This window comes from Colletotrichum costaricense (genome assembly GCF_030867565.1).
Source record: "Colletotrichum costaricense strain IMI 309622 chromosome Unknown Scaffold_1.1, whole genome shotgun sequence".
In the NCBI taxonomy this organism is placed as follows: domain Eukaryota; kingdom Fungi; phylum Ascomycota; class Sordariomycetes; order Glomerellales; family Glomerellaceae; genus Colletotrichum; species Colletotrichum costaricense.
This window is the reverse complement of record NW_026848230.1, coordinates 1,083,757-1,110,794: the sequence shown is the minus strand read 5'-3', so window position 1 is coordinate 1,110,794 and position 27,038 is coordinate 1,083,757. Positions and strand designations below refer to the sequence as shown.

The 27,038-nt window shown below is 52.9% G+C and overlaps 10 protein-coding genes across 10 annotated transcripts; 4 read left to right on the top strand and 6 right to left on the bottom strand.

The window, feature by feature from the left end:
• Nucleotides 1-202: 202 nt before the first annotated feature.
• On the bottom strand, nt 203-1,729 carry CCOS01_00419 (glycosyl hydrolase family 43 protein; the record flags this gene model as incomplete). The annotated part of the gene is made up of 1 exon (XM_060448616.1): nt 203-1,729. The coding sequence occupies one exon, from the start codon at nt 1,727-1,729 to the stop codon at nt 203-205; it is 1,527 nt and encodes a 508-aa protein (XP_060320054.1).
• A 1,171-nt stretch (nt 1,730-2,900) lies between these two features.
• On the bottom strand, nt 2,901-5,354 carry CCOS01_00418 (uncharacterized protein; the record flags this gene model as incomplete). The annotated part of the gene is made up of 5 exons (XM_060448615.1): nt 2,901-3,477; nt 3,633-3,908; nt 3,950-4,311; nt 4,394-4,942; nt 5,043-5,354. 5 exons carry the CDS (start codon nt 5,352-5,354, stop codon nt 2,901-2,903), a joined length of 2,076 nt encoding a protein of 691 aa, XP_060320053.1.
• Nucleotides 5,355-6,951: 1,597 nt separating this feature from the next.
• On the bottom strand, nt 6,952-9,814 carry CCOS01_00417 (nitrogen assimilation transcription factor nit-4; the record flags this gene model as incomplete). Its single annotated transcript, XM_060448614.1, has 8 exons — nt 6,952-7,515; nt 7,592-7,793; nt 7,889-8,044; nt 8,111-8,329; nt 8,429-8,561; nt 8,620-9,350; nt 9,554-9,636; nt 9,722-9,814. The coding sequence occupies 8 exons, from the start codon at nt 9,812-9,814 to the stop codon at nt 6,952-6,954; spliced, it is 2,181 nt and encodes a 726-aa protein (XP_060320052.1).
• Nucleotides 9,815-10,515: 701 nt separating this feature from the next.
• CCOS01_00416 (aliphatic nitrilase) lies at nt 10,516-11,700 on the bottom strand (the record flags this gene model as incomplete). The annotated part of the gene is made up of 3 exons (XM_060448613.1): nt 10,516-11,181; nt 11,257-11,434; nt 11,543-11,700. 3 exons carry the CDS (start codon nt 11,698-11,700, stop codon nt 10,516-10,518), a joined length of 1,002 nt encoding a protein of 333 aa, XP_060320051.1.
• A 992-nt stretch (nt 11,701-12,692) lies between these two features.
• Nucleotides 12,693-13,793, top strand: CCOS01_00415 (phenylacetaldoxime dehydratase; the record flags this gene model as incomplete). Its single annotated transcript, XM_060448612.1, has 1 exon — nt 12,693-13,793. One exon carries the CDS (start codon nt 12,693-12,695, stop codon nt 13,791-13,793), a length of 1,101 nt encoding a protein of 366 aa, XP_060320050.1.
• Nucleotides 13,794-14,031: 238 nt separating this feature from the next.
• CCOS01_00414 (uncharacterized protein) lies at nt 14,032-14,625 on the bottom strand (the record flags this gene model as incomplete). Its single annotated transcript, XM_060448611.1, has 1 exon — nt 14,032-14,625. One exon carries the CDS (start codon nt 14,623-14,625, stop codon nt 14,032-14,034), a length of 594 nt encoding a protein of 197 aa, XP_060320049.1.
• Nucleotides 14,626-16,996: 2,371 nt separating this feature from the next.
• On the top strand, nt 16,997-17,895 carry CCOS01_00413 (carbonic anhydrase; the record flags this gene model as incomplete). Its single annotated transcript, XM_060448610.1, has 2 exons — nt 16,997-17,168; nt 17,249-17,895. 2 exons carry the CDS (start codon nt 16,997-16,999, stop codon nt 17,893-17,895), a joined length of 819 nt encoding a protein of 272 aa, XP_060320048.1.
• A 1,920-nt stretch (nt 17,896-19,815) lies between these two features.
• CCOS01_00412 (uncharacterized protein) lies at nt 19,816-21,006 on the top strand (the record flags this gene model as incomplete). Its single annotated transcript, XM_060448609.1, has 1 exon — nt 19,816-21,006. The coding sequence occupies one exon, from the start codon at nt 19,816-19,818 to the stop codon at nt 21,004-21,006; it is 1,191 nt and encodes a 396-aa protein (XP_060320047.1).
• Nucleotides 21,007-21,350: 344 nt separating this feature from the next.
• Nucleotides 21,351-23,018, bottom strand: CCOS01_00411 (uncharacterized protein; the record flags this gene model as incomplete). Its single annotated transcript, XM_060448608.1, has 1 exon — nt 21,351-23,018. The coding sequence occupies one exon, from the start codon at nt 23,016-23,018 to the stop codon at nt 21,351-21,353; it is 1,668 nt and encodes a 555-aa protein (XP_060320046.1).
• A 1,356-nt stretch (nt 23,019-24,374) lies between these two features.
• CCOS01_00410 (uncharacterized protein) lies at nt 24,375-26,915 on the top strand (the record flags this gene model as incomplete). Its single annotated transcript, XM_060448607.1, has 1 exon — nt 24,375-26,915. The coding sequence occupies one exon, from the start codon at nt 24,375-24,377 to the stop codon at nt 26,913-26,915; it is 2,541 nt and encodes an 846-aa protein (XP_060320045.1).
• Nucleotides 26,916-27,038: the final 123 nt, after the last annotated feature.

The following is a 27,038-nucleotide window of genomic DNA, read 5'->3' as shown; positions in this document are numbered from 1 at the left end:
TGGGGGGAATTTGGGGTGGGATACATGTTTATGTGTAAGGAGACACGTCGGGAACATTGAAACTGGATACTTACGAGCGAGGTCACTTGGGAGAACTTCAAAAGCTACGGAAGCTTGATTGAAAGATACGTAATATCCAACGAGGGCTGGGATTCTCAATGCTCTGCATGCACGTTCCTCTCATATCGTGCTCTCTGGATATTCACTGCGCAGTAGGAGCAAGAGCCTCAAACTCCTTGACTCCAACACCACCAAACTGTCCATTCCCACCAGAAGCCACCAAAACCGCACGAATACTCTTGGTCGAAACCTGGTTAAAGTTGACAATCGCAGGGTTATCCGTAACAGCAGTAGGATACGCAGACGTCGCCGTGACCGCGATCCACGCACCGCTCCCGTTCAAGTACTCGATCCGCCAGCTCGCAGGAGGCGGCACCCCGATATTCGACCCAGCAGGCTGATCAGCGAAAAGCACCATCCTCGCCCCGTTCAGCGTCACCGCCAAAGGCCACGTCAACACGAGCGTGTTGGTCTGCGGGGAGGCGGCGCCGTCGTAGGAGCACCAGTAGTCTGGCGGCAGGGGGTTCCCGGGGATCCATGCGTCGTTGATCGATTTGATCCAGTACTGAATCGGGGTGCGGTTTACGGAGCTTGCTGTGGCTTTGGTCGCGATGTTGCGGGTTGCCGGCGCGGCGGGCTGAGCGCGACGCGTCTGGATGACTTTGTTGATACGCGGGGGTGACTGGTTGTCGTCCCAGGTCATGGAGTCTAGGGCTATGCTGCGGCGGAAGTGGCCGCCTCCTGTGGCATCTCGGGTGTGGTAGACTAGGTACCACTGGCCGTTCAACTCAAAGGCACCCGGGTGTGACGTGGTTGAAGAGACGATGTCTAGCGTCACGCCCCTGAAGGTCCACGGGCCTAAGGGCGAGGAGGCGGTTCCGTAGGCGATACAGGCATGGTAGGATGTCGGGGTGCATGGCGAATCTGGGCCGGCGTTGTTGGCGGCGTAGAGCATGTAGTACGTTCCCTGACGCTTAAGAAGCCATGGAGCCTCGAAGAAGCCCGTTAAGCTGTTGACTGATATGGCTTGTCCGATGGTTGTGACCATATCTGTCGCGAGTTCGATGCCACGGAGCTGACCGAATGTGCCCCAGTAGAGATAGACCCTCCCGGTATCGTCGAGAAGGACTGTCGGATCGATATTCTGAATGGTGTTCCCTGGCGATGGGACGGACTGCGAGACGATAGGCCCACTGGGGTGAGCATCTGTGAAAGGACCCCAGGGGTTGGCCGAGACAGCAACCCCGATAGCGAACCGATCAGAGTTCGAAGTCGAGGCCTGCGTGACGGGGGCGTAGAGGTAAAATCTCTTGTCCGGGCCCTGCACGATTTGAGAGGCGTAGGCAGTTCCGGACGCAGCCCACTTGAAGACGGATTCCGGGCGGGCGATATTGGTGCGTAGCTGCCACTGTGCGCCAGAGGGGCGCGGATCGGTGCTGCTGAGCATCTCCCACTCGTTCATGATGAAGGCATTTTGGCTTGCGGGGGCGGTGTCTCGGCCGGTGAGGATGTAGATCGTGTTGTTTACGACCAAGGGGGCTGGGTCTGCTGTGTAGTAGGTTCCATCGGCGATGATGGGGTTTCCGGTGGAAGTGATTGTTGTTTGGGCCTGGACCGCAATGCATAGGCCTTGGAGGAGAGTGACGACGACAGAGGCTAGAGAAGGCATTTTGATGATAGCCTGAGCGAAGCCTGCGGAGGAGCTGTAACTGCCGTAAGTACTGACAAGTAACGTGGGAGAGAGTCGGACCAGCGCCGGATGTCAGCTTATATGGCTTGAGATTTTCTACATTTTAGGACTTGATTTGAGCCGTAACTTGCTTGGTTGAAAAAGGCCGATCAATTGCAAGGGTAGAAAGAAGTATCGTCGTTGCGCATTTGCGGAGACTTGACGGATGTGACACTAGAGGTGCATATCTTTTCGTTCCTCGTATCATAACATGTATATACCGAAAACCCCGTTCAAGCAAGGTGCACATCGAATATCGACGGAAAGCATATCTCCGGACTCGCATGCGTTGGGTGGCCTCGAGAGAGCCCGTGTGAAGGAGAGTGAGGGGACGGGGGGGGGGGGGGTGGAATAGAGTACGGCTAGCAACTTGGAGTAGAGGAGACTGGCCTGAAACAGGTAAAGGCAGCTTAAGCTAGAGCTTTCGTGGAAGTTGAAGAATACGAGGTGCTGCGACTTTGCGGAATGGGCTCTTCATGACATACTCGCATTCTCGATGTGTACAAACGAACGCAAGGGACTCGGAACAGCACCGAACGGTACTGCAAGTACGGACGGGACTCCGGTGGGATCTATCAAGCTTAACTCAAGTGTCCACATCTGCTTCATCTGGAGAAGCTGGAGGGGGGTTGCCGCTACGAAGTGGGAAGGTGACATCAATCTCCTTACCCCCAGTCATATGCTTAAGACAACGTTGACAATTCGCCGAATGAATCGCTAGCCCTGATTGGTGCGCAATTCGATGCACTCTCGATAGCCAAGACTTTGGAACAACCGGGCCACTCAAAGATGTCGATTATGGTCCCATGGAGGTAAGGTAAATCTTCTCGATCCTTTGGTGCCCGCGGGCACTTGCCCAGCTTCTGTGCGTGGAGTGAGCCTCCATGGCTTCGAGCGTTCACTGTCACGATGTTGCATCAGCCTTTGGTCATGATCTGGCAGCAACAATGGCAGCTCGCGCAGCCTAAATCTCTGTTCCGCTAATGACCGCCACAGGCATGGTAAATGCTCAAAAAGATCCTTCACTCCCAGTCATGACCAAACACGCTTGCACCACATGCCATGCAGACTATTCCAAAACGCCAGGCTCCCTATTCAATATATGAACAAATCATGGGAGACCCTTTCCAGTGCTGAGAGCCCACTTCTCCACCAATGCCCATAGTTCGGCGCCGCTCTCGCCAGATCCTCCATCGCTCTGGTCATCGTCGGCCAGAAGGGCCTTGATCTCATCGCGGTCCGGAACAGCGTAGCTCGGTGCCTTTGTCTCACTCTCCTGGATTGCCAGCCTCACCCAGGGATCGAGGTAAGGCCTCGCGGTGGCCGGAATGTCCTGCTTCATTGCCCAGGCCATGGCCTGCACCGCTTGAAGCAGGTACATTGACATTCGGACGACGCGCGCCGAGATACCGCCCATCATGCAGAGGCGGGTGAAGAGGTCGTTTGTGGCAGCGTGGCCTTCATTGAGGTAGGGCATGAGGTGTTGCATGGCCACAAACATGACGCGGGTGATGTACGAGTGTGTACAGTATCTTTGTAGGTATGACTCTGCGAGGGTTGTGTCGGAGATGCAGTGCTGGAGACAGAGGGACTTCACGGTTGCTGAGTGTGGGGTGAAGGGAGTGTCGAAGATGGTTGATGGGCTGAGTGACTGTAGGACAGCATAGGCTAGCTCGTTCTCATGCATCCTGATTGATGTTAGCATGATTCCCTGTTTCATTATCTCGCCGATGACGACCGGAATTGTTGAACTTGCCTCAAGAAGCAAGTTGCAGGAGTGAAGTTGTATTCTATTTGAAAGCGTTTGGGTAACGCTTCCCTGAACTCCTGCAATCTGCAATACCAGTGCTTCTTGCGCCTCAAATCTTCGATGCTTCCCTTGATGGTACTGCCAGACGTGAGGTACGACATTACATCATACTGAAGCCTCGCGAGATCGGATACAACCGTTGCAATTCCAGGTACGATCGGTATCAGGTTTGTAGATTCCAGATAGGGTCGACCGAGAACGTCGACGTTGCCCAGAGGCTCGAGTGCGTCGCGTCCGCAGTTGTCGAATAGCCTGGGTATTGACGGTGGTGGGATATCTGCGGTTGAATTGTAGAAATACGATACGCGGCTATTGAGGCAAAGTGTCAGTTTGATATTGGGGATTCTGACAGTTGGGTTGCTTCGTTATGGAAGGGGAGTACGTACCTCTCCATCAAGAATACCGCCCAGACGGCTTTCGAGATGACGAGCATTTCAATCGCGTCATTGGGATCGTCTTTGTTGAGTTGGGCGAAGCGTCGCTCCGGTTTGAAGCGTTTGTACCTTTCCCAGGCCATGAAGCGGTACATTTTGGCGCTGGCCTCGTCACCTGCAATACTCGCTGACCAGTCCACGAGGACAAGGGCAAGGATCGTAGGGATTGACGCCCGGCCATGGCTCTTTTCCACCAGCTGCATAACCTCTTCCCGAAATTGTCTCGCCAGATCTTGACCTGTGTAGGTATGGAATTCTTTGACGGTTGCGACGAATGGCTTACAAAGGAGTGTTAGTCACGATATGCTCTATTGAGATTGTAGGCAGTGCCGAGAAAAATGCAGAACAGGAAGGACTTACAGCACGAACTGCACACATTGCGTTCACCAAGATAGGAGAACACCACTTGGCGCACTTCAGATTTCCGGACCTCATGTCCTCGAGAAACAAGTTCTGCTCGACGGCGGGAAAGCAACTGGCATTGTCCCAGCTGAAAAAGTCGGTAATCAACTCGGAGACTATACCATCGTCTGCAACTGTGGTCCAGGGTTTTGCCGGCACGCGGAGGAGGCTGTTTTCCATTGCCCTTTCGTTGAGTTTTGCTAGACGCGAATCGCTCACGCGGTCATTGACGGGGAGAGAGGGGAGCAGAATTTCTGCCTGACGGATGGACTCAAGGACTCTGAGGGGGTCACCAGACAGGCGTATACGGCGAAAAATCTCCTTTGCCTCGTCCTCGGATTTGGTGCAGACCATGCGAAAAAGCTCCCTGTACTGGACATTTTCGCTTTCGAGGTCGTTTGCCTTGCGCTTGAGCGCGAGACTCACGGTCTCGCCCTGGTTGGCCTCATAATGGCACTCAACGCCCCTTTTGGAGCAGTGTTGGCATTTTGGGCGATGGCCGTCGCACTGTGGAATCTCTCAGTCTCGGATCATGGTTGCTAACCCCCTCTCTTTCTCTCTTGTGAAGGGAGAGAGGTAAGTTTGCGTCAGTGATTGTTTTACTCACCTTTGCCTTTCTCCGGCGGCAGTTATCGCAAGCAACTGCAATAACCTGTCGTTTGGAAGCGGTCCTGGGCTTCTTGGCATCGGCTGAGGATGAGTCGATGCTCTGACTTCTGGACTGAAGATCGCGACTCGTGTCATTCCCGAACAACGGTTCCTCGCTACTCCCAATTCCTCCGGTCGATCCGCGTCCCGAGGCGGATGGCTGGTTAGACGGCGTTGCTACCAGTGATGATGAAGTTGATGGGAACGATCCGGAGGGTTGGGCGCCCGGTGCGGGTAGAATAACGCGACGACGCTTTGCGGGGAGCGACATGAGATTCAAGCTTGACCGCTTTGCCTTGTCCTCCCTCCCTGTTTGTCTTCTGTGTTTTTCCGTTTTTTGTCTTGATCCTTTCTTTTCCTGGGTTGATTTAATGGTCTGTTCCGGATGAGACGGTTGGCCGTGGCACTTTTTGCTGTTCCAGCGGCAGTTTGCTGAGGAATTTCACCTCAACCCCCAAAACGCATGGACCAGCTCTTTCCCCTTGTTGCGTTTTCCCTTCACTTTCTCTCTCCTTCCCCGGTGAGAGGGACTGCAATGCAAGTCTGCGCGTGTTGCCAGATTTGTCAGACTCGCTCTTTCCTTGGAGGGTAAAATACCGGTAGACTCGGATAGAAGCAATACGAAATGAAATGCAAGAGAAAAGAAAGAGGGTAAGCAGGAACGACCGAGGGTAAATCGCAAACTCCATGCAGGTGCAGTGCGAGTGCGGCTTCCGCTCTTTCTCTCTCAATTATCCCACCCGGCTGCTTGCTTGCTCAGTTGGGATTTCGGGAAGAGGAAGGAACACACTGGTGACTGGACAGTGAAAGGTCTCGAATCTCGATCGGTGGGCCCAGGTCAGATACCCATCACGTGGGTCCATGTGAGGAGGTGCTCCCATTGGCTGTACGGGTGTTGCCAGCCAATGGGAGGTGTTCGGAGCACGCTCCTGATATTGGGTGGGTTCTGGGTACACCCCTCCACCGATGGCAGCATGGGAAAGTGAAAAAGGGAGAAGGTAAGGTCGATCTGTGATGTGGAAAGCGAAACCGATTTGGTAGGACCTGATAACTGCGACGGAGGCAGGAACAATGGCAGTTGGGAGGGAAAACACGATGGAAAGTGCCAAAAACACCATCACCAAAAAAGGGTCCTGACGAAGAAAAAAAAAACAGAACCACAAACAACAGCACAGTCTGACGGATACGGAGACCAGAGACAAAAAATCACAAAGGAGGGGGAAGAAATGAGACGGAGCAATCAGACCAGCAAAAAGGGCCAACGCACTCCGACAGAATTCACCGTCAATCTGCATCAAATCGGGCATCAAACCCGTCAGCGGCTGTCCCGTGCAGGTTGAACCATGCCATTGACCACCCTCCAAGGCACACCAAGAGACACCAAGGGGCACCAAGGGCCCCAGAGTTTGCGGACGACGCTCCGTACCCTCCGAGCTAAGCTATGCTGCTAGTCTCAAAGTGGAATCACCAGTCAGCGATCTCGAGCATAATGTTGCATAATTCAACCGCCGCTTTGCATTACACCTCAATCTGTCCTTTTATACATCGGCACCTGCCGCCGGCGCTGGACCTGAGACCCCTCTCTTGCGTCAGACGGCTTGGACTAGCCCATATAACACGAGTCATTCAGCTGGACTCGGCGTTGCTGCGACTTGGAATTGCCGTATTGTCCCCTTGACGCGACATTCTTGACCGAGTATACCTAGTCTCTGCTAAGTATCCGTCTTCTTACCGATAGACAAGACGCTGATACACACTGACAAGCTAGAGAAAGCATCCATCTCCCTCGAAGGCTCTCCACACCAAGGGCGAGATATACCGAGACATTCAGACACACCAAAGACGCCCGCTAAGATTACTCATCGACTTCACTCGACGACCGTATTCAACACATCGTAACCACTCTCCGCCAGCCATTCCTTCACCAGACTATCCGTGTACTGGTCAGGCGTGGCCACGTCAAAAAGAAAAGCCAAAGGATCGCCCTGGCCATCGCCATCCGTTGTCTGCCCTTGACCCATCATTCTGTCCGCGTCCGCAGTCCCACCTTGTTGATACGACTGGTGCTGGTTTTGTTGCTGTTGGTCATTTGTGTTCGGGATACCAACGGTAACTCCCGTAGCGGCGGCGGTTGCTGCTGCTGCGTTTGCCGTTGGTCCAGAAATGTTGCCCTCGACCCCGCTGAGTCCACCCCAATGCTGCAACAGTGAGACATCTTCACACTGGTACCACTCTCTCGCCAAGAGCCGCGCCGCTCGCAAGGCCCTGTCGCTCCACGCGCACCACGCTGTCCGCAAGTCTCGCAGAGCATCAACGCACGTCTGTAAGTGCCGTATCGCCTGCTGCCGGTTGGGATTCGATGGCCGGGCATCAATTAGGTGGATTACCACGGCCGAGAAGCACAGGTGGACCGCAGCAATGGGGATACGCCGCTGTTCAAAGTATGAGATGTGAACCAATCCTCGGTAGGGGGACAAATCCGTAAACGAGAGGGGAGAAAGCGCTTACCAGCGTGTATTGCTGCTTATAGATGCGCAGCAACCTCGAAATCTCAGCCGCCGAGTGGCGGCACGTTGCCATGTGCTGGTTGTCGTATCCATCTCCATCGATGCTGCCGTCATCGGTTGGCGTATTTACGCTGACCGAACGTCTCTTTCGCTTATGAACGAGCGGTCTATGTAAGAGGATTAAGTGTGCATGATATTGAATGCTGCAATGCAATCATTGGTTAGTCATCGCCCATTGACCTGCTCACTTACTTTTTCAGAGAGAAGGGGTGCATCGCAATGCTATCACAGAACGTACTGGAAGAGGCAAACGTGAGGAAGCATCGGGACCTTTGGCGAGGCCGGCAAGCGAAGGTAGCTCGGCAGCTCTCTGTAGTGCGTCCGTAACTGCACGTCAGTTTTGCTAACGACGTCTTCAATTTCTCGTGTCGACAGTTTGCTGTTAGCGGCGTATCTAAAAGAGACAATGCGTTAGAAGAGTTCGCAAATCAGAATGAGCGTGAGGCTAGGGCCAACATACATTATGTCCATTGATTCGCAAGCAATGGTAAACGTCTCTGACACATGACAAGCTGTTGATGAGATGTGTGAATGGACCCCGAGAGACTTTTCGGCACCCAGTGTGTCTGACGTCGGTAGCCATGGAGTGTACTCTTCGTTGCTGTCTATGCTGGGTTTTGGGCAGGAAATGGTGGACTTTGGCGTGCTACTTGGCCGGCCCAGCCCAGTTGAAAAGAGCCTTGGGATATGTCAGCTAGCTGCTCTATCACAATCTCATGTGAGATGGAACATTCCAAGTGAGAATAGGAAGAAGCGAAAACAAAAGCAGACTGCTCACTTATCGACGACATAACATCCCCACCACGTCACTTTCCGCGCTTCAGCCTCTTCTTCGGTGAGCAGACCGGCAGTGGCCCATTTGGAACAATCGAGATGAAGCCCAAGGTTATGCGCCATTCTCGTTGCGTTTCCTTGCACTCATTAGTAGGTTACCCTCACGAGGATTAGATGCATAAACATATGACATACCAGAGTACAGCCACCCCAAAGCCTCCTTGCCATCCGACATGATCCTCAGCGCAAGAAGACAGGCGGCCTGCACCGTCGTAATCGTCGGCGCCTCACTCTCATACAAGAGCAGAATCTTGGCGTGCTCGCCAAACGCATCTCCAGCGGTACTAGGATCATCCGGCACGGACCGCAGCTCAGGACGATCAGAATACCGCGCCGCAATAGCAAAGATGGAACACAGCAACAATGGCGAACAATACGTCCCGTCATCCTCGCCGCGGTAGCTCCGCAAAAAGGCGCTCTTGTGAATGACGTAGTTCCACGGGTTCTGCCAGCGCCAATAGAGCTCGAGGAGGTGGGCTTGCAGTTCGTCCGGGACGGTGACCATCTTACCTAGCTGCGCGGCGGCGAGGAGGCCCTGACGCTGCATCTTGAGGGAGGGCTCGCGCGGGTCCGCGGCTGAGTCGCGCGGTTGTTCGCGGACGAGGTTGTAGGAGGACTGGGAGCCGAAGTAGTGCAGCTGGCCGTCCTCGATCACGTTGAGGCGGCCGACGAGGCCGGTGAGGTCCGAGAGGGGACCGCCTCCGTCATCGTCGTCGTCGCCGGCGCTGTCGTCTTGCGGGTCGTGGTCCTCGGTAGTCTCGGCGGCGAGGTCGCCGGAGGCCGGCTGGGAGCCTAGGGAGACGACTTGGGCTTCTAGATGTCGGATCCGGGCTTGCAGGGATTCTACGTATTTCTTGCTGGGTGGTCTGGGGACGGTGACACACGGCCGTGGCTGTCAGCGGCAGCAAGCACGAACCGGTCGTGACGAGATCCACATCTTTGTGGGACTCGCGGGAGACCGGAGAAGGGGGGGGGGGGGTTGGAGCTTGGAGCTTGGGGCCTTTGGAAAGGGGAGAGGGGAAAGGCGAGGGAGAGAGAGGGGGGGGAAGGCTCTTGGTTCACGACTTACCGGCGTTTATTGTCCGCGTGCTGGAACTCACACTCGGTGCCCCTCCTCGTACAAGAGCCACAGATGGGCTGCTGTCCATCGCACTGGCGGGGTTTCTTGTGTCACTACAAGGAAGAATGGCGAAAGGGAAGTGTTGGGAGATAGGTTATGAACGGGGAAACGACTTACTCGCATGCGTCTCTGCCGACACGCGAGGCAGGCGATGGAGACCCGCTGTCTCTTTTTGCCTTCGGGCTGCCGTTGGGGAAGAGAGGTCGACATGGCTCAGGTGTGTATCAAAAGCCCGTATAGTCTGTACACGCGGGCATGTTCTGAGGGGGGGAGTACTGTGTGTATGAGAGCAAGGAAAGCAAATAACCGCAAATATGGGCCCAGTCGGCTAGATTTTACTCGGTTGACAGAAGAGGCATTTTCCATCCAGCAAGTCAGTGTGGATGTGTGTTTCTGACAGGTCCCGACGATGTGGTAGAGACCGCAGTTTCAATATTATTCAACTACCGATGGGATGGATCATGGAGGAGGGGAGGGGAGCCAACGACGCGCTTCAGTTATGAAAAGAAAAGAAAAAAGGGAGAGGGAAAACCCCGCACTTCCCCAATCAACGCACGCTCAGTTATCGAAAAAGCTCCGCCCAATCCACCCGTCTGCTTCTACTAGACCAAACTCTAAAACATAAAGGGGAATGGAGGGGGACGAGGGGCTTCAGCTGAGACTCTGAGCTGAGGTAGTAGGAGGGGAATTATTTCGAGAGAGAGAATGAAGATAATTACTAACTAAGCGAAATCACAACTAATTATATGCCGCTCAACTTCCTCTACTCTCTGTTTGACAACAAAAGACACACTCAACCGACATACTCGCCGACGGATTTATCGCTTCCTGGGAATTCTCAATCATCCATCACTACTACTAACTAGAAACAGCCTCTGATCTCATTATTGATTCATCCTCATATCCTCCTCTCAAGGGTCGGCCGCGTAGTGAACGGGACGCGCAGGGTATTTGTTCACCCGCAGACTCAGCTGGTCAGGACGGCAGTAGTGTCCGACAATATCGAGGTTCTGCTTCGCCTTGGCCTTCTCCGCGAGGTCGACATCAGCATACAAGATGCACTCCTCCCCCGGCGGCGGGCGCTTCACCAGCTCCTCGCCAAAGGGCGAGTAAATCATGCTGAAGCCGCCGCCCGCGCCGACAGAGTTTGTCGCGTACCCAAACTCGTCGATCCGGCACCGCTTCTTGGACTCCTCGCTGACGACCTGCGTGCAGACCATGACGAAGCATGCGCCCTCGAGCGCCACCACCTGCGAGAAGCGCATGCTCATCTCGTCCGTGATGTGGTGAGGCCAGTCGGCCTGCCTGACGCCGTCCTTGTCGGTCGGGTGAGGCCAGAGGACGGGCCAGCTGGAGACGTGCAGGTCGACGTCCTGCTCGTACTCGTAGTAGCGGAGGAGCGTCTGCGTGTGCTCCCAGCAGTTGAGGCCACCGATCTTAACCGAGGGGTGGAGCGTGCTAGGCGCGACGGTCTGCAGGGACTCGCCTTGGCCGTCGCCCCAGTAGGCGCGCTCGACGTGGGTCGGCTTGATCTTGCGGCGGTGGTGCACGATGACGCCGTTCTCATCGATGAAGGACTGTTTTGATGTGTGAGAAAACAATACTCACGAGACAGTGAAAGAGAGGGAAGAGAAAAGAGACAAGTGTCTTACCTGGGCAATGTACAAGGTGTTCTTGAACCTCTCGCTGTAGCCGAGGACGACAAACACACCGGCCTCCTTGACGGCGGCGCAGATGCGCTTCATCTCGTCAGAGTCCTTGACGAGCGAGTTGCGGAAGTACTCGTCCATGAAGGCGGCATTATCGGTGGGGGACTTGGCCCAGATGCTCCTTTCGACGGTAAGAAATTAGCCAAACCATTGACGCGGAGAGCAAGATGAAGGGGTCCGTCGCGGACGAGAAAAATGGGAAGGATGTGTGTGTCTCATTCTCACTCACCATGGGTATCCGGGAATGAAGACCTCAGGGAAGCCGACGACATTGGCGCCCTTGCTGGCAGCCTCCTCGATGAGAGCGATGGACTTGGTAACACCGCCCTCGAGGTCGTTCCAGGCGGGCTCGGCTTGGATGGCCGCGATCTTGAGCTTGGGAGCCATTTCTATTATGAGATATCCGGAGTGGATTTTAAGGTAAGAGTGATTGGGTATTGAGGGTTTATGAGGTGGAATGAGAGAGACTGTTGGATTGCTGAATGATATTTATCTGAACTTAACTTCATTCACGGGCAGATTCTCTCTCTTTTGTAGCTCAAAAGCGAGGCTATTCTTTTCCGCCTGCTCCAACAAACATATCTAGATGAGGGGTTCTCCTGTGCCGCATCGCGAGCGGCTCAGCACTATCCTATCCAACGCATTTGGAGATCGTCTGTTTACTGCCAAAAGAACATCACAAACTAACCCGACCCAGCCGCCCTTCTATCTCCTACAAGTTACATATTCCCCAGATTTTCCCAACGGTTAAGCAATACCCTATCCGCATCGTTGGTCCCTCCGTCTGATGTCGTGTCACTTCCCGAGCTGTGCCACTAGCGCGTTATCAATGAAATCCGGGGTAATTCGGTGAGGGAGAGGGGTTCAAGCCTGCAGACAAGAGTAATGCACGCGATCCGCGTGGTCGGTGGGGTTAGCTTCACCGGTTGAGCACTATCCTATCTAGTGCATCCATGATTAGCTTGGTATTATCGATTATGCCGTTGGTTAGAATTGGGAGTAATGCGCCCGAACTATCTTTGTAAACGCGTAGGTTTCACTTCTCCTCGCCGGATCCCTGGATTCTATGACCTCACTGCCCGTCTGTGCCGTCTCAATTACGTTCCCATTATCTGATATGCTCCCTGATGGTGTTCACACCACAACTTCGTTTGAATCGTTTCTAGAATAGCTCGACAAGTGGTTTGGAAATCAGTCCGACAAGATGAAGTTGCGGAATATTCAAGTCCGCAATGATTATAGGATGAACTTCGTCTATATCCTCCAGACGTAACCCAGTGCCTTGAACAATTCTTTCGAAAAAAGAATCGCTGTACCATTGACTGATTCCCACCACCACACTACTATCTCCATCCTTCACCAAACACCCAGTCGCAGTCATGGAACTCGAATCCGCAATTCCAGAATGGCTCCGGAAAGAGCGCACCGTTCCCGCAAAGGCGCCACCAGGCTTCGTACCACCTTTCGAGCTATACAGTTCGCGCTTCCCCAAGACCATTAAAGACATAGTCATGGCCATCATCGGCGCCCAGTACGCATCCGTAGACCTCCACGACGGCGGCGCACTGAAGACGATAGCCTCCTTCACGACCTCCGATCGAGTCGCACCGGCCTCGCGCCCGGCCTTCCACGAAGCCGCGGCTGTGGTAGATAATCGGGGTTTCTACAACGTTGCGGTGTTTGCGTACTGGCCCAGCAAGACCGCGTACGAGGAGTGGTCTACCGAGAGCGGTTTCCGAACATGGTGGAGTGAGGCGAAGCCCGGGGACGAGCCACGGCATGGGTGGTTCTTGGAGGTGTTTCTCCCGACGGCCGATCGGTTTGAGACTGTGTTTTCCAACGCTGTACCGGAAGGTGCAGCACACATGAGAGACAGCCTTAGCGGTCCCATCAAGGAGCATGTCTACTGGGGGAGCATGCGAGATCGCCTGCCCGTATCCCAGACAGATGAACTTCTCGGAGACCCGGAAGAAGCAAGCAAGCAGAAAACCAACGGATCAACATCACAGAACGGCGAATCCCATCTGCCAGAGAGGGTCCGCGTCCAAGGCAAGAAGAACCTCACCGTCATCCGGTCTGGACAAGACTGGTCCTCATCGCTCCCCGAAGAGCGGCAAATCTACCTCGACGCGATGCAGCCGCCGCTGGTCAGAGGTATGGAATACCTTCGTGACCACGGCGACGAGGCCGGCTGCTTCAGCTGCCGCTTCATGGAGATCGTCGACCCCGTGACGGCCAAGGGCGGGCATGATCGGACTTTCGGGCTGGCGTACTTTGACAACCTCGCCTCGCTGGAGCGCTGGAGTAAAGAGCACAGAACGCACCTGGCCATCTTCGCCGAGTTCGCGAAGTATGCCAAGAGGTTGGGGGACCAGATGTCCTTGGCATTATTTCATGAGGTTCTGGTTCTAGAGCCTGAGCAGCAGTTCTTTGAGTACATTGGGTGTCATGATGGGACGGGTATGCTGAGTTCTTTGTGATGATTGATTATAATTGACTGAGTATCCCAATGGATCTATCTTGTTTCCAGCGTGGGGAGTGATGCATGGGTTTGGCTGGCCCTCGCCTTCTGTTCCCGATTCCATCGTTCATGATGTAATTACGTGGTCGATCAATGTGTCAATCGCAGAACTACATCCTCACCCAAACGCTCCCGCCCCCTTCCAAACTGCTAATACCTCAACTGGCTCACAGTGAACCAAAGAATGCATCCCTCAACTAGGTATCCTTCACTTTCACTGGGTCGGGGATAAAGCCATTATCAACCCATGCAGTACCATCGACACCATATACTGTCACCCTACATTCGCCAGAGGTCATCCCATACATCCTATTCGTATTCGTACAGAAGTAAATCAGCTTCGTTAAGGCCTCTCCTATTCGTGGGAATGTTCCTTGTCTGATATTTGCCCTTTGCGCGGGGCCTATTCGGTGGCCGATGCAACACTTGCCTTTCTCGTGGTCAAGACAGTACCGACGCGGCTCCTTCCTTGTCGTGTGCCGTGCCAGAGCAGGTTGAACTTCCCATAGGAGGATCTTGCATACTTCTACCGGTGCGAGATTCGACTCATCGCACCTGTAAGGCCTTTTAACATCGTCGAAATCTGCTTGTTCTGGCGATACGCCTGGCTCGAGCTCTTGTCGGCGTCCTATGTGGGAAACTGCGCTGTCTTTCTCGGGAGTTGCGTCGTCTTCGGTAGTTGGTGTGATGTAGATGAATTGGGCTTCAGCGTCGTCGGATCCCTGGTCCCAAATGGTGAAGTTACCCTGCTCTTTAGACCATTCTTCTGTGAGAGCCCAGCGTGAGTCCATTTTTTTTCCTCAACGAAAGTCTATCTTGGCGGCTGTGACGTGAATGTGTTTTTCGTGTGACTGATCTGCTTCTTGTTAGCTCCTCTTCCTAAGGCCACATCTACATTTCTTGCGCCGCATACTTGAGATAGAGTCAAGTATTGTACGAAGATTTGGATATACTCACTATGTAGTGATATTCCGTGGTGGGTAATGTTGATGTAAACTGGAAATATGAATTTGCAATTCGATGGATGAGGGAAGTGTGAGAAACACAGTGGCTGGCACCTTGATAGAAAGAAGTCCTTATCGTCTTGTCCAACGCTTTACACTGAAGCTTCTAATGAACGTTAGTCTATGTGGCCTACAAGGTTGTCGTTCGACATGGCGCAGCGTTCCATTTTCACAGATGTTCGCTCAGGCAACTTGCTCAGTCCTACCGCGTTGCCTCTGAATTTTGCCTTATTCATATCAACTACTTAGCCGGCTTATTCTTTCGCCTGAAACCCATAGAAAGCCATATTCTTCTTGGTATATACCCTATCTCTGTATCTGGTATCTCACGGCTCTCACCTTCCACAAAAGCATTTCTTGACAATATTCCTTCCTTGCCAATGATCCACTGTGGATGAATCTCGTTCACAAGAGTTTGTGGCAATTCCTTCGGTTCCAATAGTACCTTACTACTGTCCATGTAAGTCAAATACAACCTGCATTTTAGTCTACATCAAGATCATATGCCGGGATTCCAAAGCCTGACTATCCTAAATATAGATTTAATTCGTGATTCTGCCAAGTGGGCTCATAGTGACTTTGCGATGCTTGTCTTTGGCTGTTTTGAGAAACAAATAATTTTATGCACTAGGCTCTATCAGCCGCGAAATACTTCTGCACAAGAAAGTCGTTTTCAGATGTTGGGAGTTGATCATTCTACTCCAATGACTCACATTGTTGTCCATAGCCATCCTTGCTCCTAAATTAAAACTCTATGTCGATAGAATTGAGTGAAGCTATACCCGCTCAAGATGGCTTGTAACCATTTCGCGGCCAGAGCAAACATGACCACCTGCGATCCACTGCCGTCGACTCTTCAAGAGATAAGGTATCAAGAGAAGGTCATCCAAAAAAGGTTTCCTCAGCAACCGGGGGCAGGAAGTTGAAAGCGATGTTGAGCCTCCCTCCGGCTTGCCCCTCCTGAGAACTAGCGCCAGTCTCAGATTGCTCATGTCTTGCATGGCTGCCCACACTCTTGCAGTAGTTCTTGGCACTCGTGATTTCCACGAATTAATTCACGATCAGATATTAACCAGCCTCAATTCACGTCCAGATGAGATCTCACATAAGTGGTCTAAGTCTTGTCCGAGTCTAGACTTTGTGTCGCCGGAGGAAGCCGCATCAGCATTCTGACCACGTGCTCGGACCAAACCCCTTTTGCTCTGTTCACTGGTACTGTCTCTCCCTAGGGCCAAGATAGTCGAGGATGAGAAACATACCGTGAGTACGGATGGATCTTGGACCAAGCGCCATTCCAGATGCCGTGATCCAGGGCTCGACCAAGGAATTGAGGGCAAATGGGTTAGGTTCCCCGCCTCGGAGTCTTGGTAGAAACACAAACACGTTCGATGAGGCGTCAGCCAAGCCACACGAAGGTACACAACGGCCTCGCCGCCAAGTGTCAAAAAGCTGTAGAAAGGAAGGACTTAGCCACCGGTAGGGCGTATCTCACCCAGCCGTGCCCAGCCGTGCCCAGGTTGTCCTGTCCATTAGAACTAACGCATCCTGTAATTTTACGCCACCGTCCCATCTCTGCCCCGTGCTTGCGGGATATGATTGATAAAGAAAGGCTAATAATACGGGCAATTTACGGACAAAACAGCGATAATAGCGGTACCTTTAGAGGGGGTTCACGCAAAGCCAGCGGTATAACGATGCAGAGTTTACCCTGTACTCGGGTTCATGCGTTGATTCTGCCCATCATTTCCGGCGCATCTCTAATACGGCGCGCCCAGAGAGTGTCCTGCGCGCCAAGCATTATGGAAAACGCGGCATCAAGGGTTCAGAATCTGACGATAAAGCAGTGCTCCCTTACCTTTACTTTTGCTTAGCAGGTCTTGGCTCCGGCGGCTACAACGTTCTACCAGTCATGCATCTCGAGGTTCTCGTCCTTCCCTCTTCGGAGGATTTCTCGAGGCCGGCTACACTGCATACGGGAGGCGGAAATGAACCCACTTCCCTAAGGTTATACAGGCCGACCAGGAGGATTTCCGTGCTTCGCCCCGCAGTTCGCTGCCGTGTAATAGAGTATAAAGCTTGACGAGGCCCTCACGGTAATAGGTTACGATCGGAGGTCTATCGCAAATCGCAGCTAGTTTCTTCAGATCCCGCTATCATAATGATCACGACAGTATTCCTTGGCGCGCTGCTCATGGCGTCTGATGTCCTCGCATGTGCGGGACACCAGAACCACTATGCCATGGCAGACAGGAAGCGTGCAGAAATGGCTCCGTTGCCGGCTTCGGACTGGGCCTATGAGGCCTCGTTCAATTGGGGCCGACTCAATCCAAGTAAGTTAAAGTCGCATTCGTGCTAAATGATCGTCCTTGATGGTCTAGACTGGACTACATGTACTGACGCCGGCACTCAGACTACACCTTGTGCCAGACCGGCACGCAACAATCGCCCATTGCGCTCAGCCTCAACAACGGACTGGCGCTGAACCACATCCTCCGGTTCGACTACCCGAACCACACGGCGGGCAACTTTTACAACTGGGGCTATGGCCCCGCCTTCACCGTCACGCACCCGGAAGGCGTATACACAGGCAATCCGTCCTTCACCTACGACGACATGAAGCTCTACCTCAAGGGCTGGCATATCCACTCGCCCGCCGACCACTCGGTTAACGGCGACAGGTCCAAGGCGGAGCTGCACCTCGTCCACGTGGATGAGGAGGGCCACGAGAAGGCCGTGCTGGCGATCCGGTTGGACCCCGGCAATGCCAACAACACCTTCTTCAACCAGCTGCCGCCCATGATCGGCTTCAACGACGTCGGCGTCCAGCAGGAGATCGAGATTGACCACATGCCGGCGTTGAACAGCGTGCTGCAGTTCAACGAGTTCTGGACCTACCGTGGTAGCTTGACGAGTCCGCCCTGCCATGAGGGCATCCGCTGGTTCGTTGCACGTCAGGTCATGTTTCTGGGCGTCGACCAGATGAGGGCCATTCTGGGCGCGAGCACCTACAGCGCAAGGGCTGAGCAAGAAGTTTGGCAACATCGCATCAACGAGTGAAAAGACTACAAGGTTCACGATGGGAAAACTGCATGTGTGGGGGGGGCTTAAGCTTGGCTGCACTGGTGTGCGCTCCGAGGAGCTTGGAGAGCAGGACGCGGGAGTTGTGTGCGTGGCTGAGACCACCTTGTCGGCGCTCCGGCCGGGGTTGACAGCTCGAGAGGCGGTCACGGATGCGCCGGCGAGATATTATGATGGCTTTGATGAGTCTGCCGATCTCTTCTTTATTTTTTTGTCAGTTTTCCTTGGACCAGCATTTGATACCATTTAGATCTCTTATTATCTCACCATCACTTGTCACAAGACACCTGTTCGTTTTCGTTCCACGGACACGACGAGGTTAAATTGAGCTTAATTGCCTTCCCCCTGTGCTAGGTTTGATCCACCACTTTAGCGGACATGAGCGGACAGCTCTGCCCCTTGACGGCCCACCTGTGTGCCCTGTAAATATTCTCTTTGGGGATTTGGGGTTGAGATTGACCCCCCAAAAAGGCGCCTCATAAGGTTCCTGGTCTGCCGGTCATGAGTCGCGGATTCATTCTAGTGCTCTATGAGCAGGGCGATACCATGCCAGGAGGGCGGGCCACTGACCCAAATGTACCGAACATAGTTAGGAAACACGGCGGTCTGCTAAACTGTCGTTAGTAGCGCTCAAAGCCCGGGAGAGATCGATTTGCCGGTCGCTGAGATATTCTAGAAGACATCAGTGCCAGTAGTGCGTGGTAGGCATAGAAAGAACGAAGAGAAACACGACAATGTGAAAACTGTACAACATCAACAAGAGCTATGATCTTGCCGATTAGATCAGATTTGTCTCGGAGTTTCCTATGTCTTCCCGTTGATCCAGACCCGCCCCTCATTTGGTCAGTCCCACGACCTCAACGCCAAGAATGTTTCTGGATGCTTTTTCCTAGGCCCAGCCTCAGTCACCCCATTTCCCATAGCCCTGGTACGTCACGGTGGCGTGTCTCTGAATTTCTCTTCCAGACAGAATCTGCTCTTCATCTGATCAAGCCCATGATTCACTAAGGTCGCGTAAACTGACCAAAATGATTTGTTGCTGTTGCCATGGCGGGGATCAGCTTCGTAACCTTACTCGAGTACAGCTGGAGACCCCGCTCCAGTACCGGAAGAGCTGCCAACCCAGCTAGCGACCGGAGCAATCGAAGTAAGAAAAAGTCAAAAGAAACCTTGGTAGCGAAGCTCCAATCAAGATACAACAACCTAAACCATCCACATCAAATCTCCCCCAAGAACTCCACTGCCGACCTGCTGCCGGCTCTCACATCCCAAAGACTCGTCCGCTCAACAAGCAGTAGGGCGAACGCGGATAAACCCATCTTGTTTCATCTAAAAGACGATCCCGATCCAATTGGATGAACCCGAGAGAAACAACGTCTCCCCACATGTTGGGTAACTTGGTGTCTTGGTTTCTTGTTGATCACCTACAACACAGCCCTCTTCAGCGCAATCACCGTGGCTGAGATCCCAGGCCGGACCATTCTTGGCCCATTGGGACGAACCGTCGCTGTTGGTCCGCTCATGCTTGGCAGCTGCACCTCTGTATAATTAGCAGTGGCCGAGCGATGATAGTCCCCATCCGGCGGTGGATTACAAGGCAGTATGGATGGTGGAGTTGCGATAGTGCAGACTTTTGCAGGATGGGACAGCGAAAATCACGGAATGTGACGGGTGCTGTTGACGTAGTGTATTTGTTGGACAGATTGCCGGGGTTCCAATGGCCGCGTGGTCCCGTTTCTTGATCACGTTGTCTCTGGGTCAATCCGTCGACGGCGGAATATCTCATGTCTAGATCTAAACACAAATGCCCTCCGTCCCGCACTTCCCCAGACCGCGTGGACGCATGGGCTCTTGATTTTGGAAACCCATCTGATAATCAGACTCCTAGCGTCCGCCCCGATGCGTTCCGAACTCGCTTCCGCCCTCGGTTTCTTGGCCGGCCTGCTTACGGCTGCCGAACCGGCATCGGCTCGGCCGGACATCTACGCCCGCTCACAACAGATCCGACGTCAAAATTCAGAATGCGCTGAGGACCTAGCTGACGTCCTGGATAATGCGCCAACCACGTCAATGTCATGGGGGGCTACGGCTTGCGATTATACGTCTACACTCTCTGGCTTAGAACTCTCCGTCACCTATGCCTCATTCAGGAGTCGAATGTCTTCTTGGTACAGCGACGATCTCGACGACATCACCAAGCTTGAAGCCAGCTGTACGCAGTACAGCTCTATCTTTAATCAGATCCGGAACTGTTACGTGACCGGAGCCGTCCCGACAGCCGCCACATCTACATCAACAACATCATCCTCAACCGTGGTTACTACCACGAGCACTGGGTCTGGAGGCATCACTACGGCGACTGTGACAACTACATCGACACCTGACAGTGGAAGTGGTATGGACGATGGCGCGAAAGCTGGACTTGCGATTGGTATTATTCTTGCCGTTCTTCTTCTAATGTTCATCGGGTACAAGTTCTTCATGAAATATCGTCAAAAAAAGTTAGCCGATGCCGCAGCAATGTCATCGAATGCAAACGTTGGACCAGAAATGGGAGCTGCAGCCGCGGGAGGAGCATTAGGTGCCGCTGCTCTGGGGAGTACCAAGTCACGACCAGAGCAAAGCGAGGTGTATGCATACAAATCGGAACTAAGCGGAGAGTCGAGGCCAATGTCCGAACTCGATCCACGACCGATATCCGAGCTCGACCCAGCAGCAGCCGTCGCGGCCAGTGGGGTCACCGGCGTCCATCGACATGTCGCGGAGCTGGACTCTGATCCCCCGACCCAGCTGAGTGAGCTGCCAGCTGATAACTACGACCCAACCGCCACGACGAATTCGCCTCCCCCGGCATATGTCTCTCCGGTCACTGATACGGGTACTCGAAATACGCTCTACTCGGTGGTCTCGCCAGTTTCACCAGACTCGAGTACGATGCGATCGTCAGGACTGGGAATATCTACAATCTCAGAGGCAGAGGTCTCGCAGAGAGCCGACAGTAGTGTTACAGAGGTGGCAAACGTTTTTCCACCAATGCACAATGAGACAGTACAACGTGGCTGGGGCAGGGGTTGGATGCAAAAAGACTGAAACATTTGCAGAGTCACTGGACCAGAGATAGCGGTACGTGACGGTGACCATGAATCCGAGAGCGTATGCAGGAAGCTTTCCCATGTGTGGTCCATGAGCAATCAAGCCCTGCTTGGGCTTCATTCAGTGTGCCTACAATCATCGAAGTCCTTACTATCACTATTCCCCACGGCTGCCGACTGGACTTATAGTTCCAGGCTGCCTACTGTTAGATACCCTACGATATTCGATTAACAGAATCCAATTGTCTGTAACTAAATGATAGTCCCTAAAGCTCTTTCCGAAAACCAAGCACTCAACCATGTTTGGAGTAACCCTAACGATTCATGTTCGACCAATCTGACCTAGATCTTTATATCGTGAGATTCGCCTCCCTCACCGGTGCCTTTTGCCTTGGTATCAGAGTCGTCAAACGGACTTTCCTCTACCTTGTTCTTCACATCATCTTTGGCACGATCCTCTTCCTCCTTTTGGAGCTTCTCTACAGCATTGGACTGCGCATCCGCCTTATCCAGCGCCACCTCGCTGCTTTTCAGTGCGCCTTCCTGTTCCTGTGAGAGCTGGCTTCCCTCGCCTTTCAGCTCTTGATCAATTTTGGCGCTTGTATTTTTGAGACTGGCAGAGGCATCAGTTAAAGCCTCGTTGCGAGCCTCCTCAGTCGCGTTCTCGCTGACTGCTTTTCCAAGGTTATTACCAGCGGCTTCAAGATCTTCAGCCACTTCCACCACAGCGTCTGACGAAGGTCCGGTTTCCAGAGCTTCTGCTAGCTTCTGCTCCTGCCCTTTAATAGCATTAAAGTCGATCTGGATGGCTCGAGACTGAGCGACATCCCTGGACTGTTGTTGCGCGAGTTGTATAGTGGCCTTGTTCGATTCCGACTTTTTGTTCACCTGCGAAACCTCACTTGCCCTAGAATCCGCTTCGGCCTTGCTTTCTCTGTCTTTCGCGTCTGACTTGCTGGTGGCACCTTGTTGCGCGTCGTTCTTCTTTTGCATCGCGTCCTGCTTGAAGTCTTTGACCATGTAATACAACAAGCCAATGTTTACCAACGATGTGGTCAGGCTCTCAACGGAATCGATAATATGCTTGATAAGTGGCCAAGTCTGAGAGGAATTCGAGTCATCCGAGGAGCTTGGGATGCTCAGCTGGTTGGTGCTGCCGGCCACTTCAATGTCGTTGATCTTGCCGACGAAGGATGCTGCAATGGCATAGCTTGACGTGTCGTTCGTTGAGGTTAAGTTTAGCCAGGCCGGGGTCAACGCCACAGATAGGTTGCCATTTCCTTGGTTTTCTTCCTGCATTGTGCCATTTCCTGCCATCACAACTGGTGTGTTCACGTTGCCTGTGCCGGCCATTGTCAGCACCGCCGAGCTGGCATCTGCGCTAGCCGTAATGGCCAGCGTTCCTTGTAGAGCTGGTGCTGATGAGTCTGAAGTGCTGCCTGCGCTGTTGTCCCCCCCGCTATAAAGGTAGTAGGTACCCTGCCAGGCACTTGTGAATTGGGCTTGCCAGGTGAAAACCGCTGTCCAGGTGATCAGGGTGCACAACTGAAAGCTGCCAGTGCCCTTGAAAAGCTGATCGACCGCATCTTCCTGGCTTTTGTCGGCCAGGGCTGTGTTGAATTTGGTGGAAAGCTGCGAGGAGGGGTTGGCCTGCACGTACTTGATGAACTTGAAGGAGTCCACCATGCTTTGCAGCATGTCACTAGTGATAGTGATGGCATTCGAGTCTGCGAAGGGGGAAACCGCCAGCACGGCCACAGGGAACTGCTGGTAGTAGTTGCCGTTGAGTTCTTTGATGGTGCCGCTTAACATGGCCTGCACTTGGCTGGCAAAATGAATGGTTTGCACCGGCTGGGCAACGGCGCCGTTTGGTACAGTGGCCAGTAGCGTGTACGTCAAAGGCACCGGCGTGCTGGGGTCGCTACTGGGGTTGAACACATCGTAAATGTCCACACCATATCCCGAGTTGTTGGTAATTGTAGCAGTTGGATTGGTAGTAGTAGGACCCATGATTGTTCAGAGACAACAAGCTTGAATGGCCGAGTTGACGAGAGGGAAGCGATTCGAGAATATTGAATCGGGTAAGGTAATCGTAAGTAGGAATGATCGTAGATGCGACTCGATATAAAAATTGGCACTCTTCACAGCTATTTAATGAAATTGCTGCTGCAATGCTAATGGACATAGACGCAAACAGTTCTGGTCTGAATCTTGTCGTCGCTGTTGAAGTTGCACCCAGCGTGCCTTACTCGGATTTTGGAATTTTGCAGGACGGCGGCCTAGAACCCTCAACGAGTGAAATCAGAAATGCCCGCTCAAACAGCCCATGTAGTTAGGCACACACCTGACTCCCGGAGGAAACGTGGGCTAGGTACATTCAGCCATCCCCCCCCCCCTCCCCTCTCTCCTCCACATTCGTACGCAGGCTTGAAACAATGAATTCTTGACATTGATTCAACCGTCTGATTGCTCCGCTAGCGCGTGTCCTCACATTCACTATCTTCTTCTGGCCTAGGATATTCCCGTCCGGGCCGTTCCCCTCGGTCCTTACCCAATCACGTCTTGTCAGGTGAGGCTGAAAGATTTCTTTCACTTTTGATAAATTGGGGTCTAGAGTCCTAGGCAACTGCACCATCAAGCAATTAAGAAGAGCATGCCATTTTCAATCAGCCCATGATTCACTGCTGACCAAACCCAACCCGGAACTTACTGCTCCCAGCCGGAATGGTCGAGGTTGCCTCTTAAGTACCTTACGTAGGAGAGTCAGTCCGCAAAGGCCTACATTTCCGGCCGTATTCAGCCGCAATTTACTCTGTCTCCCCATCAACTCGAATCAACTAGCCGCCTTCCTCGGTCTAGAAGGCTTGAAACATGCAGCCCTGAAATACTGTTTTCAGCATTGTGCCGAGTTAGCTGGCCACGCCCATAGATTGAGGCTACGCAGACTGTCCATCACACCGAGAACCACACTAATTATCGTGTGAAATGTGGCATGATCAGCCCACGAGATAACTCTCGAAGTGGTGAAGAACCTGGCCATTCTGTCCTAGCCCGAATGGCCTAGATGTTTGCAGTTACATGCATAGTCCAGAGCTCAAGGCCCCACAGCATTCTGAGCACCATCGGCAAGGGGAGTAGATGCTTCTAGATTAATTCGGAAGGAACGGGTACACTGGCGGGTTCATCCACGTGTAGCACTTTGAAGCACTTAAAAGGAGCATGTATAGCAGTCTTAATGACGGCCCCTCGACATCCCTCTTAGTATAGTTCAGTAACATACATTGCTACCACAACAACAGTCGCCACGGCTTTCAGAAATCTCGTTCCTTTGCTTAAAATCCTCTCTCATATCAAGTTGGGGGTTAAATGACTGTTATCATGTCTGCCCCCATCATATCTTTCTCAAATAGCTTGAACTTCAGCGTCACGGTCTACGACTCATTTAGTGAGGCTACCCAAGACGGGACAAATTATATCGGCACCTTGACCTCAATCGCAATAGTACCGGCCAACACCACAGTTTCAGTTCGACTCAAACGACCAGCCTCGGTGCTGATCGTCAGTAATGCAACGTCCAATGCCCCTTTGGCGCGGCTTACTTACTTATCAGGTATCAGCACCGGACCATATGGCGTGGGGCAAGCTAACGTCAACGCCATGACCCAAACCATGGACTTCATCACCTTCATCAACAATAATCAGAACGACCCGCTCACGGTGGCCTTCAGAGACCTCTGGAAAGATTCCTCAAAGCCACAGGTCAAGCCCGTGAATGACTTCTTCACCCAACATCCAATCTACGCGAGCTGCACCTTTGCGACCTATATGATGGGCATTGCATACACCGCGGAGCAACCAGAGGCTAAAAGCAAGCCTTCAACGCAAGCTTTATACTCGCTCAAGACTCTCGTACAGCTTCTGGGCGGAACCTGGCCGGTCTCGCTTCCGGACATTGTCGTGACTAGCTTCACTTGTAATACTACTAACAACGATGTACTTGCCATTCGAGCGGGGATAGACCTGAAAAAGCTGCCTGCCCAGTCAGATGATGCGCTGCAATTTTTCGGATCACTGTTTACCGTCCAACAGCTTCAGATGGCACTTACTATCAATTATGCCTTCAAATCGGGCAATGTGGGCACTCACCTTTCTATCAGCCTCGATGCCATGCACGTACCCTTCGGCGGCTCAGCCGTTTTGGCCATCAACAAACCCACCGCTACAATTGACATCAACCCACTATTCAAGTTCGTCATCTTTGAAGTTACTGGCAACGTCCCGTTCAATATATTCGGAAAGCAATTCGAGGCCGATGTGTCCATGGTCATCGACAACACCGAGGCCAACTTCAGCGTGGTGATCGAGGGAGATCATTCCTCTCTTCCGGCCCCACCAACAATGAAGGGTGTGCACTTTGATACATTTGGCGTAGGCATCGGAGTCATCTTTGAGCCACCGAGTGCAGCGATTGGTCTATCGGGTCAACTGCACATTGGTGACTCTGGCAGCGGCCCTCTGACAGTACTTGACGATGACAACTTCGTGGTCGTTTGCCAGATGATCGAAGATGTCCCAACACCCCTCTACGTTTCCTTCTATGTGTCTCAGATGAGCCTGGAAGACGTGTTTACAATCTTCACGAATTCTCAATGTCCTGTGGATGTACCGGTGTTATTTACCGATCTATCCTTCCAATGGTCTGCAAACCCCATGGAACCTGTAGTATTGCCCGACGGGTCGCTTTCCAACATGGACTATGGCTTCAGCGCAGTTGCCAGCATCTTTGACATCAAGTTCTACGGCGACGTGGAAATCGATCTCACGAAAGGGCTGACAGCCAGCATCCAGATGGCTCCCCTGAAGCTCGGCAGCATATTCTCGATAATCGGAAATGGCACCGGGTTTTCCGTCAAGGTGGATACCAGCGGCAATCCCATCAAAAACAATCAGCTTGTCACTACGGCAGCACAGAAAAAGGCGATCGAAGATGCTACGACGAAGAATCTGGTGCAATCGGGTGGCGCAGTGTTGGAGCTCCAGACGTCGGCCTCGCCCTTCCTGCACCTCAACGGTACTGTGAGTCTGTTCGAGTCAGGAAGTGTCAACCTGGATGCCGACATTACAGCGAGCGGCATTACTTTCGACGTGGACTTCGGCGGGCTGCTAACCTCGAAGATGAGTTGCACTTTGTCCGATTCTCAAAACTTGAGCGCCGCGTTTGAGTACGGCATCAATGACACTATATCGCTACCTTCGCTCAGTGGGGTCGGTCTAGGCTCTCTTCATTTGCAGGCAACGGCCGATGCGAATTTCGCACTAAGCACAAGCTCTTCGGACATCATCCTGCAAGTCTGGGGTAGCTTCGATTTTGAGGGTGCAACCTGCAGTTTCGGAAAATTCACAGTTGACGTGCATATTCAAAGCATAAGCGATCTCCTGTCGTCCATTCTCAACAACATCGAGCAAAACGCTGGGCAAGTGTTCAACAGTCTGTTGAGCTCGGCTGTTGCGTGGGCAGGCAAAGTTGAACAGGACATCATAACAGGGATCGAATCGGTGGCAGACGTCTTACAAAAAGCTTTCAACCAAGATGCTGGAGAGGTAACATCTACCATGAAGGAAGCAGGCTTCGGCGCCGGGGAGATAGCGGGGGGTCTCCACAGTGCTTTTGGCATGGCACCACTGGATATTGCGCAACTTTTGCAGCAGAATGGTTTTGTCGGCGGACTGGCGGCTTCGGCACTTCAAAGTGTGGTTGGCAATGATGCTGCGCCCATAGTCTCCGCCCTAAAGGACGTATACGGCTGGGTACCTAACCAAATTATCGACGCGCTGGGTCATATCGGCTTCAACACCAATGACATAAGCCGAGCCTTGGGAATATTGGGCGGCCTACCCATCCAATAAGATCTGAACCTTGTTGGTCTCTTCACGAATAAGGATTCCCTAATCTGCTGCTCTTTCATTAGGGAAGATCTGTTCTTCAGTCCACATCAGCTTTGGGCAACGGAGTCAAGTGGAAGTTGTATA